Consider the following 21,728-nt stretch of genomic DNA (forward strand, 5'->3'; position numbering starts at 1 on the left):
GAAAGAGGCTGGGGTCCCACTACCTCCTTCAAGGGCACCCCCTGTGATCTAGCTTCCTCCCACTAGGCTCCACCTCTTAGAGGTTCCACCACCTACCAATAGCATCACAGATTGTCAACCAAGCCTTTAACCTATGAGCCCTTGGGGAATCCTTATCCAAACTTCAGCACTCTAGGACCAAACCCAGGCCATTGGAAACTCTGGGAGAGGTGTTTCAACTCAAGTCCAACCCAGCTCACACTTTCCGTATGTCTGCTAAGTGTGTGGAGCTGGACTGGCTGGTGGGGATGCAGCAGGGGACAAGCCAGAGCAAGTCCTTCCTCTCCCAATGAGCAGCATGAGCAGAGTGGAACATGGTCTAAGTTACGTAGGGTGGAAAGGTAGCATGAGAGAACAGGTGGGGAGGAAGGCACTCCATGTCTGTACTGGCCAGAGTAGAATTGAGACCTGAATGACGGGGAAGTCCAGTGCTGGGAAGAGTGTTTCAAGCAGAGGGAACTGCGGGTGGTGAAGCCCTGAGGCTGATGTGTGGTCTGGCCTAAGTGCAGAAGCCAGAATAGGAGCATGTCCCTTTCATTCCACAACCACACCCTCCTATGGCTCAGGTCTGCCCCAGATCAGAAGAGGAGGGAGAGGGAGACAGGGAGGGAGGGAGAGAGAGAGGGGGGGGGGAGAGGGAGAGGGAGAGAGAGAGAGAGAGAGAGAGAGAGAGAGAGATGAAGTTTGAGAGGGGAGGAGGAGAGAGCCAGACACCAACATTTCCACCTAATTGTGTGACCTTTTCCCAGCTCAAAGTTCTTCAGGGCCAAGAGCACAGTGCTGCTTGGGATTAATTTCAAAGAGAAATGGGTCAAGGAAAATTGGAAATTTTATAGAAAACACTTCAGGCTTTGAGATGGTTGAAGTGTTTGCCGTCCTGCCGGGAATTCTGAGAGGAAATGGGGCCTGTGGTGAGAGGTCTCTGGCTGGTGCAAGTTGGCAGAGTTCAGATCTTGAACCCAAATCCAGTTTCCGAGCCACCACTTCTACTGAAGAGCTTACTGTGCTCTTAAAATGTTCCTAGAGCATCTCTGTAGTTCCATTATGGAGACTGTCTTCAATGCTGACACTGGGACCCTCAGTCAGGAACCCACCATGGAATGCTCATCCCCTTTGACCTCCACTGCACAGGAAGCCCGTCTCTTTCACAGTTGTCCATGGGGGCTCTGGAGTCATGGAGGAAGCCTTGCCCAGTCCAAGGTGTGTCTGGACAGGCCCAGCTACTCCTGTCCCCAGCAGGCAGGCTCCTATGCCTGCAGCACTCATGCCACAAACAGGCAAAGTTGCCCCTGGAGACATCACCTCTCTTCCAGAAACTGGCATCTGCTATGTTGGGGACATGCAAAGAGCAGACATGCCAAGCCCAAGGCCAATGCAAAGACCACGCACACTGTTTTTCTAATTAAATTCCAGACACACCAGCAAGCAGAATGCTGCTTCACCTCTGAGCTCCATGCTATCTGGAAGCCATGTGATTACGGTGCTGCCAGAAATGCTTTTTGGGAGACATCTACAACACAAATGCAGGGGAAAGAAAGAAAAGCATCAATTCGTTGTGTCTGCTGAAGAGAGAGGAGCAGAAAAGGGGCAGTGAGGGCTGCTGCAATGCCAGAGCCCAAAACAAGCAGCCCTAGAATCATAATGTATCACAGCAAGCAAGGGCAGGGCCTGGGTCTGGATAAGAGGAGGATAGTCTTGTCTAAATCGAACAGCTCCTGGAATGTTGCACGTATTTAGAGATGGAGAAACTGAGCCACTGAGGAGCTGGTTCCATTGCCCACGGCCCCACAGTGAGCTTGTGAGGTGCTGTGGAGCCATGTACACTCTGTCTCTACACCAAAATGTACCCCACCCTGTGCTGAGCAGCTCCCCCAAGAAGCATAGGTCATTAGTGAGAATTGTCCCTTGAATCTGAGTTGGGACCACAGACAAGCCAAGGGCTGAGACTGCCATTCTCTGGGCCACATTAGTCTTTTGTGCACAGTGACCAAAGATCCAGGACCTTCCCAGACCACATTCTCCCAGTTGTTTCTACCCCAAACCAGATCCCACACAAACATGGCAGAAGAGAAGTGAGGGGCAGGCCTGTTAAATCTATATTGGAGGCAGAAGACAACACTCAAACACATGGGCACCAATCCAGTGTACCAGGCATCATGGGAAATACACTATGCCGCCCCACAGCAGGATGAGGCAACCTGACCCTTGCCCTGCCTACATATATGCATCGCTTCTATCTTTACAGTCCAGGGGGTGAGAAGTGTCCACGGAGAAGGGCTCCCAAGTACAGACCTCAGCCCACAAAGCCAGCCAGGCCAGGGAGCTGGGCCCCTCTAGCTTGGCCAACAACTCTGAAGCCTTCTCCCCAAGTCTGACCCCAGACAACCCCAGGCCTTGGAGAATGTGCAGCCTCAGCTTTCCCAGCACCAGCTCCATCCACCCTCACTGGTGTGCGGCCACATCATCACCCTGGCATCTCCAACAGCTGTCCCAAGGGCCAGGCTGTAGAAGGACAGGAGCGCTCTGGCCTCTGCCAAGGGTGCGCTCAGCTCTGAAACACGCCTCCTGGGGCTTGTGCCAGCTGCCTCAGGTTTCACAATCGGCACTTCTTCCTGGGTTTCCTTGGTCCCCAGGCTGCAGGCTCAGCCCTGTAGTGGAGTGAGGAGGAGGGACTGAGAGGGCACCAGGAATCAAGTACTGAGGTGCAATGCAGCAAGCTGGTAATAGCCAGCTTGGCAGGGCATGGAGCCAAATCAGGGTATAAGAGCCCCAGGGTGACCACACGAGAGAGCTGGACCCAGGACTCTAGCAAGAAATTCAGGAAGTGCCTAGGTTGGAGACATGCAGACAGATCCCGGCACAGGGACATGAGCCAGGACCAGAGCTCAGGCTCTGAATCCAGTCAAAGGCCTCTCTCCACCCTTCCCTAGGACCTTAGGGTTAAAAACTTAAGACACGTAGGCTGAATCATGAACCCTCAGCTGTCCACATCCTACTCCCTGGACCCTGTGAATATTACCTTATACGGCAAAAGAGGCCGCAGAAGTGATTAGGTTAGGCATCTTGAGTTGGGGAGGACTAACCTGGATTATTCCACTGGGCCCTGAAAGTAATCACAAGTGTCCTTCTAAGAGAAAGGCAGAGGGAGAGTTGGCTGCAGAAGAGGAGGAGGCGATGTGACCAAAGAAGTGGGTGTTGGAATGATGCAGCCACAAATCAAGGGAGGCTGGCAGCCTCCAGAAGCTGGAAGAGGCCAGACTTCCCTAGAGCCTCCAGAGGGAACCAGCTCGCCAACACCTTGAGGTTAGCCTTTAAAGAACCATTTTGGATTTCTGACCTCCAGAACCATGAGAGAATCAATCATGTTGTTTTAAGCCACTCAGTTTATGGTAACTTGTTACGGCAGCCAAGGGAAGCTGAGGCTGACAACCAACAGCTGCAGTGCAGAAAGGCTCACTGACCTGGCTGTTGGCAAATCTGCACCCGCCCCTCCCTCCAGGCCTCACCTTTGGCTGGGCCCTCTCCCCGCACCTCACATCTACTATGTCACTGAGGCCCACTTCTCAGAGTCATGCCTGCTTCCCAGGCTGAATCATGTTCTTGCCCCCCATTGAGCCTCCCTGCCTCCAAACCCCAGTACAGTACAACCACAGCAGGCTGCTGAAACTCAAGCTCTTGGGCAGATCCCTCCCCAAATCCTCTGCTGGCTGCCTGCTGCATATAGGACACTGTGCAGATCCCAGGTCATTTGGGGCTGTGGTCCCCACAAAGCCTCCAGCATCTATTCTACCCTCCGTTCTCTCTTCTTCGAGTCTACCATGGGCTCCCTGGCAGCCTGGAAAACTCCTAGTGAGCTGAAGGCGAAGTAAAGGATGATGTCTGGTTGGGAGGGGTTGGCTTCCCAGCCTGGGAGAAAGGCTGGCTGGGGGCCATCAGGTGGAGACTTTGCAGGCTGGCCAGCTTCACTCAGCCACGTGGAGGAGCCGCTCAGTGCTGGCGCTTCACCCTCTCTCCCCAGCAGGTTGGCCTCAGCAGTAGCAGGGCAGAGCAGCAACTGTGGTGTTGTGCCTCCTTTGCCGGTCAGGGAGGACACCACAGCCTGACAGCAATGGGCAGAGGCTTGGCACTGACTGCTTCTGAGAAGAAAGCAGCAGCCAGGGTCACTGGCACAGGGTTGTCTGACTCCTTTCAGCCCCAGGGCAATGTGTATGGCGGGGACTGAGGCCACAGCAGCCCAGCAGGTCTCCAAAGTGGGAACCATCTGCCCCTCCTCCTCTGTTTCAAGGAGTGCCCAAGGAATCCCAGTAGAGCAGCCCTTGGAGGACTTTCTGCCTTTGCACCTCAGAAAGGAGTGGCCAACTGGGAGGGGCATGTTTTATTTGCTCCATATGGTGCTTTTCAGAAATCTGAAGCCACACTTTAAAATCAGGAGGATTCACATAAAAATTATGATATCTGAATTTTCTTGGCAGCAAGAGAACCAGCTGTCCCAGATCCACAATTCTATCCAGTCAAGGTCAAGGGAGCCAAGGAAGGGCTATCCCTTCCTTGATCTACCTGTACCTATAGTGAGGTCAGGGCCAGGTGCCATGCATGGCCACATTCATGCTGTTGTTTTCATTTTAGCAGAGATGTTTTCACTGTTATCTGCATCTATAGCAAAAGTAAAGAAATGAAAGCCAGGCCAAGAGTGGGTCCGATCTTTTTTTTCCCTCTACTGCTCTGGTCATTGGCTTGCTGGACCCTGCAGGCCTCTGAGTGTGCAACTCTTGTCTTAGGGTGGCAGGATATTCTGCAAATGGCTCTATGAATCTGAAAGGGAGCCCACGTGCCCAGCATATGACCTAGGCATCTTGGCAGAATCCCAAGCTCAGGCCCTGGAAGGCTTGAGACAGCCAGGCCTTCCACACCAACAGCAAAGTCAGCTTTCTCCATGCACATGGTCTCAGAGTCAGCCCACCCTTTCCAGGTGTGGGCTACCACCTGGCTGAGACTGGAACCATCCAGGACCACCACAGGTTCCTCATGGATGTGTAACCTGTCCAGTGCATAGCCAGCTTTGCACAAGAAGACTGATTCACTTCCTGCAATTAGTTGAATGGTGGCCCTCAAAGATACCACGGCCTGGTCCCCACAACCTATGACTGGTACTACATGGAGGAAAACTAGACTTTGCAGGTGGGATTAGATAAAGGGTCTTGCTTGAGTTGGGAGGTGGTCCTGGATTATCTAAATGAAACCTAAATGGAACTACGCCTACCCTGCTAAGAGGGAGGTAGAGGCAGTGTAGCACAATACACACAGACAGGAGAGGAAGAGGTGATGTGACCATGGAGTCAGAGATTGGAGTAATGTAGTGACAAACCAAGACATGCCCACACCCACCAGAAGATTAAAGAAGGGGAATTCTCCCCTCGAGCCTCCAGACGGAGGGTGGCTCAGCTGACCCCTTGAGTCCAGCCCAGTGAGACTGATTCCAGACTTCTGATGCCCAGCACTACAGAAAAATTAATGTCTACTGTTTTAAGCCTCCTGGGTGGTGTGTCACAGCTGCCTAGGGCTTAGAGGGAAGTGAAGTGCCAGGACCACCCAGTCCCAAGTACAGACAGGACTTCTGGTTTGGCCAGGGCTTCTCATCTTGCACTTGCCAGCTGGGGCTCCCTCCTCATAGCCTCATAGCCTCAGGCAGGGATGAAAGACAGAGGCCAGGGCATGGCGCAGAACTCAGAGTTGAACCCTGTTTACATACATGAGTGAGTGCACACACATGCATACAAACATCAGAGGGACTGATGTCACACAGTAGCCCCTACCCTCTCACATAGCATCCCTTGGCACAAGGCTGGCTTTAGGAAGACAGAATACTCAAGTCACCCAGAAAGATGTCCAAGAAAGGACTGTGGCCCCAAGGAGGCCTGAGGGATGTATCAACTATCTGGCCCTAAAAGGCCACCCTGGAACCCTGGCCTCAGAGCTCTGCCTCCTGTCCCACTGGATTCCCAGGCTCAGCAGAGCTAAGCAGAGATGCATCTGCAGACCCCATAGGGCCAGTAAGGAAAGAAAAGGGTCCCCTATACAACCCTTTGGCCTTCCTAGTAGCTTCCTCCAGGGTCAGAATGAGACACTACTGTGTGCTAAACCAGGAGAAAACGTGTCAAAACCCTCATTTTCCATGTTTCCTCAGTGGTCTGCATCCCAGTAACAATTGGTGATTCTCCGAGGCTCTGTGAGCCCAAAGACCCAGGACACCTGCTTCCCCTTCCCCAGGAGACTCAACATACCTACTACCCACTGATGCATGGCAGGATGTTTCAAACCTGTTTCCAGAGTTGCCTTGGGGGAGACAGGACGGTATCTCTAGTCATCACCACCTACCCACCTCAGCAAGAGGTACCACATAGACCTTGGTTCCTTCTAGAATCCACTAGAAGAAAAGGATCCTGCTGTGGTTTAGATGTCTATAACCTTTAGACATGCATTGGGATTGTGGTTCCCAGGGCAGTGATGCTGGGAGGTGGTGGGACCTTTAAGAGGTGGAGCTAGTGGGAGGTCTATAGGTCACTGGGGGAGCTGCCCTCAGAAGGTAGTTCTCACTTCTGATGGGACCCATGAGTCCTTTGCAAGATGAAGTTATAAGAGCAACTGTGGCTCCTGCATCACCATATAACTTCCTGTCTGGAGATGAGATCTCTCACTCCAGCAAGAACTCTTGCCATTAAATGCTCACTCAGCTATTAGGTGCTCATCAGCCAATGGGATTGCCTGATCTTGGACTTCTAAGCTCTGAAACTGTGTGCTAAATGAACCTTTTTCCTTTACAAAGTTAGACTGCCTCAGGTATTTTGTTATAGTAAGAAAAAAATGGACTAATATAGTCCTTTAGTGTCTGAGTCCAAATTGTGTTGCTATAACAAAATTACTGAGGCAGGGTACTTTATAAGTGAAGAAGTTTATTAGGCTCATGATTCTAGAGGCTGGAAGGTTGAAAAAGCATGATGCCACATCTTGGCTGGGATCCCTGGCCTGTATCACAACATGGTGGAGAGGTAAAAAGGGAAACAGCTAGCAAGAGACCAGGAGCTCGCTTTATAACCAAGATCTCACTTTATAACAGTCTGCTCTTATAAGAGCTAATCCATTTCTGTGAGTCTTAACCAACTCCATTAATCTATCAATGAGAGTGGAGCCTCCATAAGCAGCCACCTTCCACCACACCCCACCTCTTACAGGTTCTGCCACCTCAGCACTGCCACACTGGAGACCAAGTTTCCAGCACATGAACCTTTGGAAGACAAACCACAGTGCCTTCCCACACCACACCCCCACACCCCCCACACACATGCACACACACATGCACACACATGCACACACACATGCACACTCCCCACATACATACACACCCACATATACCACACATCATACACATACACATCATATACACACACATGCACACACACATGCACACTCCCCACATACATACACACCCACATATACCACACATCATACACATACACATCATATACACACACATATACACATGAAAACACACACACACACACACACATGCCTTTCCACTGAGGTACTAGGGTTCTGTGCCCAATAGACTGTGTCCCCTTGCTATACCCAGTCATAAAACACAGTATTTATATGTTCCTCAGTTGCCAGTCTGGGCCCTGACAAGGCCCAGGCCAATGGAAAGCTGAATTGCCTGAGGTCACCCCAGGCCTTTGGCCCAGGCCTGGCATAAACTGTCTGGACCCCCTCCAGCCTTGGGCCATGCAGGAACAGTCAGGCACCTCCAGAAAGAAATAAGCTCTCTGTAGACCCAAGCCACTCACAGAGGGTCATGCTCATGCTGGACAGGAACATCAAAGAAGGGGACTAAGCCTCAGATTCCAGCTGGAGACACTGGGCTTGTGGCCCAGAACTGAGGCCTAGATCTTAACCTTGGACAGGTTTACCTCCTCCCCCAATGGCCAATTACCAAACCCCACCCCACCCCACCTTCCAGTCCAGCCTCACCCTTGACCTGGGCAGCTAGTATTATCCAGAGGCTTCTACAGCCAATGGTTTCTGGGCTTATTCTGAGTTTGAAATTCCTTTCTTGTGTTCTGAGTTCCAAATTCTCATTAATGATATGCGGATCTGGATTGTAAGGTGGAGGGACAATTCAAGAGAAGATGCCAAAACACTAGGAGAAGTCCAGAAAATAAAGCCAGGTCAGCTAGACCATGGAGGAGGACTATCATATTCAGGAAGATAAGTACCATATGGAATTTGGGCTCAAAGACATGGCCAGGGACACTTGGCCAGCTCTTCTGTGCAAGCTCCACCCTGACCCGGCGGAGAAAGAAGAGACAGAACCACCCAGAATATTCCAGTAGAGGCCATCCCAGAAGAATGAAGTCCTAGGCCCAAAGTGTCTAAGCCCTGAGCTCTCTGAAAGGCGGGCACTTCTAAATCTGATATATGAGGGAGCACCTAACCAGAGGCCCAGATTTGCCCAAGGTCGGCTGGCAAGCAAAGGAGCAAGGTCAGGGCACTATCCCTGTTCCGTTTTCACTCTTACCCTCAGGTCTACTCCCCCTGCAGAAAAGCCCAAGGGTGGGAATGAGGCGGGAGGGGCTGAGGCTGAGGCTGGGGAGGGCTGAGAAGATAGCACCCAGCAACCCAGCCATTGGCAGCCATGGTGGACAGCAATTCTTTACCAGGGAAGAAGGGGCTGCCAGAAATACTGATTGGCTCCAGAGAAGCCTTGGCTTTCTGATGGAACGATTCCTTTGCAAAGGTATCCAACACAGTTTCTTGAAATTAGAATGGTGCCCTGCCAGGTTGCACCCAATTGATCTGTTAAGCTGGGAAGTTGAGGAGACCTAAAATAAAGGAGCAGAGCTGCTTGGAGAGATGGGAGGATTTCAGTAACTCACAGCACTTACTGGCCAAGCCAGGGGTGTCTGGAGCACTTTCTGTAAATGTCCAGATGGGTCTGACCCAAGATCCTAGGCCACCTGCCATGGCTGCAACCACCTACAGAGACTTTTTTTAGTCAGGGGTACAGGGCTGGAGGCTGAGGGTTTAGCTCACAGCTGCCCACACGCCTGGTAAAAGCCAGGCACAGGGGAGGTGACCTCTCACGCACACTGGGGCCCTGGAGAACTGGGAGGCCTGCAGGACCACTTTACGCACTGAGTCTGGCTCCACCACAGCCCAGAACCAGAAATCCTGAGAATGTTGGGAAGGTTTGGGATGGCGTGCTCAGCCTAGCTCTGTGAGGCTCCAGCCAGGTGGCCACTCACACAGAAGCTCCTTCCACATTCTAGGGGCCCAAAGCACACTTTGTGGATAAAGTTGAGAAAGATAAAAATCCCATTAATGTTTGCAGAAGCTGCTATGGGCACCTCTGAGGTCTTTATGGGCACATCCCTCAGAGGTTCAGAAACAGCACTCGGAGCCTTTCCCAATAAGCTATAGGGAGGGATGGGAGTGAGACAGGTACCATCACAAGGCCTGTGTCTGCAGGGGCGAGAAGAGAGGGGCTGTCGTTAGAGGCCCAGCGCTCAAGCCAGGAGTGCAGACCTGGTCTGGGCACATTTGCTAGTCCTTGGCCTGTAGAGGGTGGACCCTTAGACAGCCTCTGCTTTCCTGTGAGGGCCAATCCCTGTAAGTCGTGGGAAACTAAGCTCTCTGTCACTTCCACACACACAGCAGTGGCCCTGACACCACCATGCCCTGTGGTCAGCAAGGCTGGGGCTCACACTCAGCCTATGGTCAGGTCTGCAGAAGAGGATGCTGAGCCCCTCAGGATGCTACCCTTGGAACTAGGAGCTTAGACAGTCAGGGAGACATTCAGTGTTCCCTGTGCTGCCCTTCTACACATAGCAGCCTTACCTGTGTCCAGGGCCTGTGGTCCCCCTAGAGGAGGGTGCTTGCGGGTGGGCGGTCGGCGGTACACCACGTGAACGCGGCCCTGCTCAGCCTCCTGTGCTGCCAGCCCCTTCTCCAGGGGTTCAATGAAGAACTCCTCTTCCTCCATCCGGATCAGACCAGCCTATGGGGGCAAAGGTGAGATGTTCAAACTCCCAGTGCACAGAATGAGGAAGGGGAGCAGCAGGAGGGACCCAGGGGGAAGAAGCTCCCCTCTAATGATCCTGATCTTAGGGTCCTTACGTCTCACCTGAAACTCAGGGTCCACCGAAGAGTACAGAGGGGTGGCCCCTCACCTCTTCTGAGACTCCATTTCTGGAGGTCAGAGCCAATGGACAGTGGTGAACCTTGTCTGGGGGGAAGGGGCTCTGCCTGAGTCATCGTCACTTCCACACTTTGACTCTTCTTCCATAAAAGTGACTGTGCTTATAAAGTCCCAAATGTCAAGAAAACCAGAAGGAATTCAAACATGGCTCAGGGCCTGTGTGTGGCACTAGGAGGACACCGAGATGCATTAAATATCGGCCATGGGCCATCCCCATCCCCGGGAGACCAGAGTCCAAGACAAAGGTCATAACCACAGAAGGGGCTAAGTTTACCCAAAGACATGTTCAGTTCAGGTCAAACAATGTTTTTAAAGCTCAGAATCCAACACTCAAAGTGATAAGATTTCATTTTGAAACTGGAATTCTAGATTTCCTCAGAAAACTCAGTCTGTGACCAAAGCGAGCTACACACAGCCTAGCAGTGGATACTGTAGACAGATATGTGCCCCAGTGGTCAGTCTCCACTGTCCCCTACTGCTATCCCTCTACCCATCCTGGTCACAGGTCCAGACTCTGTAGGCAAGAGGGCTGCTGCCTGCACACCCAGACCAGCATGGCACTTCCTTTCTGGTTCCCTATTTATGTCTGGATTCAGGCTGCCCTGTTTGATGGTATTCAAGGCCATCAGCTTGCCTCTGCTTTCCTGGGCCTCACAATGGTCCCTGGGTGGTGTGTGCACACAGCTGGCCTCTGAACCTGCCATGGCCTCAGTGTGGGAGCTGTTGCTCACACCTCCCACCTTGGCCATCTGGTCAAACCGTACTCTTCCTGCAACACTTGGCTAAGAGTTTCCCAACTTCCTCCTCCCCAGCTCAAGCACATGGTGCTGTCCTCCCGTGGGCCGTCCTGCTGCCCCATCCACTTGTCCCACAACTGCTTTAGGTCCCACACCTTGATTTTCTCAGTCTACTGCCATAAACCAAAGGTCTCATGCCCAGAGCTCACACTGCATCCCACCAGAGAATGTATTTCTTCTTTATCACCTAATTGTAACCCTCAGTGGGAGGGTGTTAAAAGCTTCAACTGGTTATTCAGACTTAAGAACCAGAAGAGTCCACATAAATGACCAAATTCCCAGGTTCTCTCAGAAAATCAGTAACACTGGCATTTCCGTTACCCATCCAGCACTCCAGCTTAGCTGGCGTTGGCTGGGGCTCCTGGCCGTCACAGTTAGGCACTCCAGCACATAGTCCCTAGCATCACTCATCCAGATGTTCAAAAACCACATGCCCCCAAAATCACCCAAATGGCCTCTGCCACATCATCATCTTGGCTGGGAGGGGGGATAAAGTGACTTAATAGGTTTCCCTCCTTCTCCCTGACCCCAGGGTGCCCTGTGGGCTTTGCCCCATTGCCAGCCAGGAGTCTTCAAGGACAGAGAGGTACTTGGCACTCCCATGTGGCCTGCTGTGCATCTGTCGTTAGTGTCAGTCTGGTGTGGGATGCTAGATGAGGCCATGCAGCCAGTACACTCAGCCAATGCCTTGGGGGAGCCAAGGTGCCAGTGAGTAATGCTAACAGCCCACTGGGAAGAGATAGTTCCAGTTGAATGTAAGGGTTGGTGAAGGTGCAGAGGAACACAGAGCATAGTATCAGGCTCAGACTCAGGAAGTCACCAAGAGGGTGGCAGTGTCTACCCCAAACCTGCCCCAACCCTTTGCACTGGCTAAAGAGACAGAGAGCAAGATGATGCTCTAGGCAGAGGGAACCACACATGTAAGGGCCTAGGGGCAGGCCACAGTAAATGGGAAGAACCAATCAGTTGGGTGGTTGGGAGCATCAAGGCAAGGTGCTTAGTGGCATATCACAAAGAGCTGGTCTCCAGGGGAAGGCAGTAGGCAGGAGCATGCTGGCTACTGGAGGAGATGAACTGGAGGAGCACAAATGGCCTGAGGCACTGGGAACAGGTGCTGTAGGGAGCAGGGCTTGGATGGGACAGACCAGAGGGAGTTCAGAAAGTAGAACGAGACTTAAGAGGCAGATCCAATTCAGATACAAGGGAGATGCCAGGACCAGGAGGGCTTCCAAGTCTGTGGTTGGCTGAGAAAGAGTCCCCCAAAAGTTATCCTAATCCCTGGTACCATGCATGAGCTCTAAAAAAAGGGACTTGGCAGATGTGACTAAGCCACAGCTAAAGCTCTGGAGATTGCCTGGATTATTGGGGGTGGGGGGTCTAAATGCAATCACATGCCCACTTCCTAGGAAGAGGTGGCAGAGGGAGATGTGTTGTGGAAGAGGAGGCGATGTGATCAGGGAGGCAAGACTGGAGTGATGCAGCTACAAGTCAAGTAATGCTGGCAGCCACCAGAAGCTAGGAGAGCCAGGAATGGCTTCTCCTTTATAGCCTGTAGAGGAATGCAGCCCCACTGACAGGGATTTCAGTCAGACTGTCCTGACCTTAGACTTTTGGCCAGAACTGTGAGAGAATAAATTCTGTCCGTTTAAGCAACTTGTTATGGGAGCCACAGGAAGCAAATCCTGGACCCGGTGGGGAGGCCCGATGAAGGGCGAGGCCCTTCCCTGAGACACGGGAAGAAGAGCAAGAGAAGTGGAGTCACAAGGACACATGGGTGCGTGGCAGTGGGAAGGTCCAAAAGGCCAAGGAAGGGCAGCAGGACAAGCAGAATGAGGTCACTGGGCTGCGAGGAGATTGTCTGGTGGGAACTCTGCAGGCCTTCACACTTCTGACTCATCCCTGGGTCCCAAGATGCCACCAGCCCTGGTGGGGAGTCAGCAAATGCTTGTAGGCTGAGTGAATGGATGACCCCAAAACATCAGGACACGTCCTCCCAGAGACAAGGATGGGAAGGACAGGGGGCGGTCCCTGTCCACTGGCACATGGTGAGAATGTTTACAACAGCAGGAGTTACTTGTAGCACGCCACCACAGACATTTCTTATGTGTGTGGTCTTGGGGGAGACTGTTGTCTGAAGCCTATCTTATTAGTAGAACTCATCTGAGGAAGTGTGTGAATTAACCTGAGAGGCAGCAGTGAGTGAACTATCTGGGAGTCCAGGGCTCTGTAGTCCAGGCACCCTTTCTGTCTGATACCTTATGGAAGATGTCAAGGCTCCTTGAGACTCCAATTCCTCACGTTTAAATGGGATGGATTATCCTCTCCTTGCATAGTTGCCTCAGGAGCATGTGTAGCCAGGGAATAGTCAGAGCCACAGTGCACACTGTTGTCACAGAGCCTGCTTGCTTTCCAAATGAGGAAACTGAGGCCCAGAAGAGGAGGAGGCCTGTGAGGGACACACAGGGTCTAGGAACCAGGCTTCTGAAGAAGGAGCATCTCCTGGGTACACCCCAGGCCTGATCAGACTTATTGGGGCAATTAGGGAAGGACATTGAGGCAACGGGGTTCTGCAGGGCAGCCCCTTTGTCTGAAAAGACCCTGCGCCCCAGGCTGGGAGACATCCATAGCACAGGCCCTGGCACTGGAGTAATCCCAGTAAGACCTAACTTGACAATAAAGCCACACTCAACCTGGTGAGAAGCAGCCCTCTTTGGCTGAGTGACCCCAGGGAAATAACCTGGGGTCTCCCAGTGCACTAGAGGTCAGGCTCCAATGTGAAGACATGGGACCCATTTGATGCCGCCAGGGACAGGAAACCAGAGGCCATAAATCAGTTTACTCAGGCTCCCTCCGCCAACCAGACAAGTGACAATGTTCTCAAATAGAGATGTCTGACATATCCCTTGCCAGCTCATTGCTGTTGGGTGTTGTGAAATGCACACTAACATGCCAAACTGATGAGCCTGGGTGGCACCTACCCCAAGACCACTGGCTGATCATTGGGAGACCAATAGATGACCAGCCCCAAGACCAGCTGACACCGTGAGACCAGTGAGTGATCCCTCTCTAGATAAGTAGCTGACCGGCCCCAAGACTAGACGATCATTCCCAAAACTAATGGTTGACCCCATGCCGATCACCCAAACACCATCAGCTAGCTGACCTCCTCCCCAGACCATTGGCCACATAATGCTGGATAAGAGACTCTCCACACAGAAAGTGGGACTCATCAAGAAAATGTTTGATTTTCAATCATTTTAATATGCATCCCAGGAGCAATTTGTCTAAAAACTGCAGAAGAAAACTGACAAGAAAACAAGGCACAAAATATAAGCTACGTTTTGCTGAGTTTTTTTCAAAAGGGCTTTGATTTTCCTGCTGCCAGTGGCAAGTGGATCTGTTTTTACATGTAACTTTTATTAATAAGAATTAGTTCCATCCCCCAGCTCAATAAATATTAATGAATTCTTGAAGCACACCAGTCTGAAGGGCACCCATTTGGGAGCTTGTTGGTGGACCTTCCATCCCACCCCATCCTTATCCAAGCTTCTGTCTTGCAGAAGGTCTGACACCTTGACTCCAGTTCTCACTCTGCAAGTCTGTGACTGACTGCCAAACCCAAACAGATTTTGCCCTGTGGGATGGAGGAAAGCTTCCAAGGAGGACTCTGTCCCCAACCTTGGGTTCCACGATAGATCCCAGAGCCTGTCAGTACCTCGGCCACCAAGTCAAGCGGCCAGGATTCATTATCTTGGTGGATTACAAAATGCTTACCCAATCTCCTTTTCCTATGCCCTTTGCTGCTTGATTTATAGTGAAATAGTGACTAGAAATGGAAGCTAAAAGTTAAAAATTTATAAGAATCCAAAGGCTTAGCAGCTATCACTGTTCCTTTGAATTTTAAAGCACTCAAAACACTGACGCCCTCAAAGTTAGGGTTTCAGAGGAAACGCAAGTTTGCATCCTGTTCCCATGGGCAAAGCCGTCTGCTCATCTGCACTGGCTCCTCCAGTGGGAAATGCGGAGCGCCAGCAGCTGCCCACGTGTACATGCCTGGAACCGGGTCTGCAGCTCAACCTTGTCATTTTTTGCAACCTCCAGCACTAAGACTGTCAGGTGTTTGTAAAGGTGGCAATGGAGACAATCAAGATTAGAAAGAAAAAAGAGAGGCTGATCCAGACACAGAGAGAACCAGACTTCGATAGAGGACAAGGCCACATGCACCAGTATCAGGTCCCTGTTGTTCCCAAACTCAGATCAACCTTGCTCTAAAACACACACACACACACACACACACACACACACACACACACACACACACACACACACAACCTTGCACATATTTGCCATCAGAACCCTTCAACATGCTGGTAAGATTCCTGTTCCTGGAACTATTAACTCCAAGAGAACCATAGCCCTTCTCCCCTTCTTCCCATTGACTATGAACCTGTAAGGTTCCACTGGACCATACAATGGCCACCGAGCCTCCCCTATAGAAGGACAAGTCAGGGCTCATGCTGGTCTAACGGAGTGCTGCACAGACTGTGGCTGCCACTCTCAGGGCATCTCCTGACAAAGCCTTCTCAGGAAGACATTCCTTAGTGACCTGGGGAGGACCTGGGGGGGTTTCTGGGAAAGGAGCTGGGTCCCTCACCACTGACCTGTCACAGGATGGTGCATGTATTACATTGCATAGCTGTGACCAAAATACTTGAGAGAACAATTTAAAGGAAGGAAGGGTTTATTTTGGTTCAGTCCACAGTTTCTTGGCCCTATGCACTTGGGCAGAACATCATGGCAGTGGGAACATGTAACAGAGTTTTCTTCACCTCATGGCAGATAGGAAGCAAAGATGGAGGAAGAGACTAGAGATTAGGCACGCCCCCAGTGACCTACTTCCTCCAATAAGCCTTACACTCTAAAGTTTCCAGAACTTCCCCAAAATAGTACCACCAGCTGGGGACCAAGCATTCAACACATGAGCCTGTGGGGGGACATTTCATATTCAAACTGTAACAGGCTGGGAAATAAAATTGTGTTGAGTTTAAGCCACTCCATCCTAACCAGAATGGGCTCCAGAGGATGTTTTTGCATATTGATGTTTCCCTTTTAAAAGGAGTGGTAGCTATCTATGGAGGGAACTGGCCACCAGCAGGCAAGAGTAGCCCATGGGGTCAGGAGGCACCAATCCCCTGCATCTCTATCAGCTCCTGTTCTGTGCCTCCCAAGATCTGTCTGTGGGACGACCCTAGAGCAGAGCTCCTCGCTGCCTGACAAATGCTCCTTAGCGCTTGGGGTGGACACATGGTCTCTGTCGAGTATCAACTGCTCCCCTTCGTCCTCTTGAGCAACCTCCCCTATCTAGAGCTCTGTCCTTCTATGAAGGGAGGAGCTGTGGCCAGAGCATCACAGAACCCCGACAACCCTACTTGCCAGGCCTTGCCACTCCCTGAACCTAATTTCAGATCCTGTGGATCGCCTTTACTCCAGAAAGTTCCTCTTTGCTGAAACTGGCCAGAGTCCATTTCAGAGGCTCAGAAAGCACAAACATCACATGTCCCTAGAGCCAACCCCATTTTGAAGAGAAAAGTAGAGAGACAGGCAGGCAGGGACGGCAAACACTGCACACAGAGCCAAGTGGCCTCATTTTGAACCCTGTCATGGGCTAGTCCTGTCGTCCCCTCTTCTGCCAAGTGAGGATCTGGGCCGGGCACCAGTGAATTACTGTTGTTCTCTCTAGAATCTTAACAGGACCAAGGAGAGCTCCAGGGGAAAGAATCCAAAAAGGCAAAGAACCAGAAACCTACTCCTACCCTGATAGCCATCTCTGCCTACAAGATAAAGCCTAAGGCCATATCCTGGCAAGCAAGGCCTTCTACAGGGACATGCGAATACCCTCTGCCCCTAGAAGGACCCCAAGTATCCTCTCCCTCCATCTTGGCCTCTTCTTCACCTCAGTGTCAGTGCTACTTCCCTTCTCCCAAGCATCTACAGGCCCTTGCCTTTCATTGATAAGGGACTCAATGCCACCCAAGGGATCCCTGGCCCTTTGTCCTCCCTATGAGCCAGACATCATTTAGGAGGTCTTCAAATATTCTCAGAATTTATACTCCTCTAAAATTCTATATGGCAGAATGTACTACTTACAGAGGACTGGAAGTTAAGCCACTAATTCAGATTTCCCCACAGGACATGAGGAGGCTAGGAACAGTCCTACTGTCCTCACATCTGACTCCAACAAGAACCAGTGTGTGGATGGGTGCTGGGTCACCAAACTACAGCCTTCTCTTCAATACCATCATGATTTTTGCCTTACCTAATTTTATTAATTTGTCTGCTAAGACTTTGAGCCTGAACCTTGGTCTTTTTTTAATTTTTATTTTTTATTTATTTTTTTTTTTTGCTATAGAAAGGAGATTGGTAAGTATTAGAGAGCTGTTAACGATCTCTCAGTACCAAATGAGACTTCCCTTGACTTAATGAGGAAGTTTAAGACATAAGTTAAAAGGGAATCATTTTTCACTATAAGATTCAATGCTTTTAAGACATATAACAGCTTTATGGAGCTCTAATTCATATACTATACACTTCACACATCTAAATTGTACTGAAAGTGTGCAATTCAACCATCACCCAAAAAAGGAAACCCATATATGTTGGCAATCATTCACTCAGAGTTCCCCCCAACTATTCCTTCCCTGCTCAGCCCCTGGCAATCAGTGATCTGTTTTGTGTCTCTGTGGATTTGCCTATTCTGAAGATTTCATGTAAGTGGAATCAGAGAATATGGCTGGCTTCGCTTGGCTTGTGTAATGTTTTCAAAGTTCATCTATGTTGTAGCATGTGTCAATATCTCCTTTCTCTTCATTTCCATGTAGTGTTCCATGGTGTGTATGTGCCACATTTTATTTATTCATTTGCTGGTTGATGGACATTTGAGTTGTTTATGGTTTGGGACTCCTATGAAGAATGTGAATATTTGTGTTTAAATTTTTGTTTGGACAGATGTTTTCATTTCTCTCAAAGTGGAATTGCCTGGGGGCTGGTGGAGAGTCTCAAGTAGTAGAACGCTTGCCTAGTAAGCATGATGCCCTGAGCTCAAACCCCAGTTCCACCAAAAAAAAAGTGGAATTGCTGGGTCATTGGTAACTGTGTGCTGGACTATCTTCCATAGTGGCTGCACTCTTGCACATTTCCACTAGCCAAATATGCGATTCTGATTTTTCTTCCTTTTATCTGGCTTTTTATTCTAGCCATCTGAGCTAATGTGAGGCTGTATCTCATGATGTTTTTATTTGCATTTCCCTGATAGGTAAGAACGCTGAGCATCTCTTCATGGGCTTATTGGCAATTTGTTTATCTTCATTGGACAAATGTCCGTTCAGATCCATTGCCCACTTTTAAATAGAATTGCCTTTCTTTTATTCATCTGTAGGAATTGTTCAGAAGTTCTAAATACAAGTCTCTTATTAGATATACAAAAATTTTCTTTCATTCTGTGGGTTGTTCTTTCCCCTTTCTTGATGGTGTCTATTTAAGTCATGAAAGATTTCATGAACTCCAATTTATTTCTCTCTTGTCACTTGCGCTTCTCTTAGACTTTGCCTAACCCCAAATAACAAAGGTTTACTTGAAATTTTTAAAGAGTTTTTATAGCTTTAGCTCTTACATTGTGTGTGGGATGTAAGGAAGGAGTCCAACTTCATTCTTTTCATGTAGATACCCAGTTGTACCAAAGCCATTTGTTGAAAAGACCATCTTTTCCCTTGTTGAACTGTCTTGGCACTTATGTCAAAAATCAATGTGAGAATTTATGTCTCACAGTTCTATTCCATTGATCTATATGAGTGTCCTTCTGCCACAACCACTTGGTGATAAACCATCAAATGAGAGTCCTCCAACTTAGTCTTTCTTCAATATTGTTTTGGCTATTCTAAGTCCCTTGTATTTCCATATTTTAGGACCAGCTTGTCATATCTTTCAAAAAGCCAGCTGGGATTTTGATAGGATTCAGTGCTTTCTAACACCATGTTGAGTACCACATTAGTTTACCTGTTAGGCCAACCCTTAAAAACCACTGCCCTAGAGAGAAACCCTATTAGAAACCAAGGGCTTTAGATGGGAGCCCTTCCTTGGCCTACTTACTAGGTGTGCAACCTTGAGCAAGTCAGAGCCTTGGGGAGTGGGGTCCATGGGGGACTGTGTTTCACCCTGTGACTGGAGAATCCTTACAACAGCACCCAGACTCAGCTCCACTTGCATCTCTCTCCATCACTCTGTTATTTTAACCAGCCCAGACATGATTTCAAAATCAAGTTCCGACAAAGGGGAAATCACAGGTTTGAAGTACTAGAACTGACCTTTGTATTCATTCTGCTGTGAAAATTAAGACTGCCAACCAGAAATCATGCACCATACCTTCTGGAAAAGAAAGTTATATAATGTAAAATATAATTCATAATTAGCTCACTTAATAAGTTGAGACAGAAAACTTCCAAAAAAAAAAAAAAACCCCATGAAAAACAAAGGGTAGAGAAAGCAGAAAGAAGCACTTTAATTGTTTTGACTTCCTAATCTTCCATGGGTGGATCACAGTTACCAATAAGTTTCTAAAGTTGACAAATATAAACTTAAGAATACTACTTGAAGTCAAAGAAGCCCCGTCTAATAAAACTGACATGTACCTTCCAAATTACTGAAAATAGGCCACAGAGTAAATATGGAAGACTAGACAAAAAAAAAAACCCACATAAATCGAATACATCAGTTACATGACAGAAGTATGAACAAATATATCTGCTATCACAATAAATGTAAATGGCCAGACTGTCTCAAAAAAAATAAAAAATAAAAAAACTCTGTACCTTGCAAAAAGTTTTACTAACTTTATAAATGCATGCTAGGCCAAAAGAACTTTACAGACGTTTCACCACCAAGGACTGGTACCTGGGAAGACAAGCCGCCTCCAAGACTATCCTCTGGGTAACACCATCCACTTCTGCTTCTAATGTCAGTGTTGCCGAGCAATGAAGAGTGTAGCTTCCCCGTCGCTCTGCACCACTGGCTGACTGTGAGGACTCCCTGAGCCAGAGTGTTTTCAGTGTAAAATGAGGCTCATAATAGGATTTACACAGTTGATGTGAGGGCCAAACAAGATACCGTATATGGAGCAGTTGGCACAGGGCCTACTGAAATAGTCTGTTATCATTTTATTATGATGACATGATTGTTGCTTGGAAACAAGTTTAACAAAGTTCATGTTAAGGTTTGGGTAAGTTTCACAATTCTTATTCTATTCTCTACATTTTTTTTGAAATTTTTACAAAGAATACATATCAAAACAGACAAGTTATTTGAAGAAAGGAGCAGAGAGAAAAGGGGGTGGGGTGGCAAGGTCAGAAAGACAAGAGAGAAAAATGAGATAAACAAGATGCCACAAGGGTGCCTCACACAGGCCAGCATAGGGGCTGGCCAGGCGGCCTTCCCACTAAGTCAGGCAACACTAAAATAGCTCCCATGGGACCTAGCCTGTCCAGCCTGGGAGAGTCCAGAATGTCCCACACCCAGCCCCTTGCAGCCAGCTCCCCCAACCCAATGGCCCCTAAGCAGGCTAGAACTGGAGATGCCTCCAGGAAATAGACAAGGCCTGCCAGCTCTGGCCAGGACCAGAGGGGTCAGCAGGTCAGGTTCAGATCCTGAGACCACAGTGGGCCTGCCCATCCATCACAAGAGCTGACACTCGTCCCTGCCAGATGCTCTGTCTGACATTTCCCAGGTTTCACTCGGAATGAAGCTTGCGTCGGGGAATGTCCCCAGTCACAAATTAACATTCACATAAATAACAGAGCACTCTTTACTAAAGAAGAAAAATGACTCCTGATGCAGGAACATTTGCCAAACTATCAAAAAGCACAATTTTTCTTTCTAAGTGGCCATATCTCACAAGCTGAACTATGGCAGACCATGGCCTTGAGATGTGAGGTTGAGGAGAGCTTAGAGAGTCAAGTCCAAGTTTCTCGTTCAACAGGCCCTGCCAACAAGGGCCTAGGCTGGGCTGGTACCCAACCCTGGGGCAGCCCAGGCCAGCTGGAATCTGACAACTTTGTGTGGCTGTCCTCAGCTGGCCTCCCTGCCTCCTTGAAGACCTGCACACATTGCCTGTCCTCTTTCCTAACCAGCCCCTGGAAGCCAGCGTGTCTGAGCACCGCCAGTCCCCAGCCTGGTCCTGACGGAGCCTTCACAGTCTAGTTAGGAGGGTCGAGTGGCAGGGGCCTTGTCTATGAAGGCTAATATATACTTTTCCCCTAGATGTATGTTATTCAGGAGCTGAGGAAGATTTAGAGGGGGCTAAGTACCCCCAAACCAATATTACTGGTGCAGGGACACTGAACTCAAGGCTTCATTCAGCCCTTATATTCATGGGAGACTTTCCAGCCTGCAAGCATTGCTACCACCACTACTTGGGACGCCCCTCCAGGAGACCCACCCTGGTGAGCAGATAAAGCCTGCAGGGACCCCATCCAGGACCTAAGGGCTTGATGACCCCAGTAACACCCCTTAGCGTTCACCACAGCTTCACTCCATGGCTGCCAGACTAAATGCTCCAAGAGGAAATCACAACCACGTTCCCCCAACAAGACCCT

General features: G+C 49.6%; 1 protein-coding gene across 1 annotated transcript in view; it reads right to left on the reverse strand.

Moving 5' to 3' along the window:
- Positions 1–21,728, reverse strand: part of Adamts2 (ADAM metallopeptidase with thrombospondin type 1 motif 2) — a 240,526-nt gene that overhangs the window by 158,245 nt on the left and 60,553 nt on the right. The window contains exon 3 of the mRNA XM_020166816.2: positions 9,928–10,087. Within this exon, the coding sequence (XP_020022405.2) occupies positions 9,928–10,087 (160 nt within the window). The remainder of the gene's footprint in view (positions 1–9,927; positions 10,088–21,728) is intronic.

Source organism: Castor canadensis, chromosome 16 (genome assembly GCF_047511655.1).
Source record: "Castor canadensis chromosome 16, mCasCan1.hap1v2, whole genome shotgun sequence".
Taxonomy (NCBI): domain Eukaryota; kingdom Metazoa; phylum Chordata; class Mammalia; order Rodentia; family Castoridae; genus Castor; species Castor canadensis.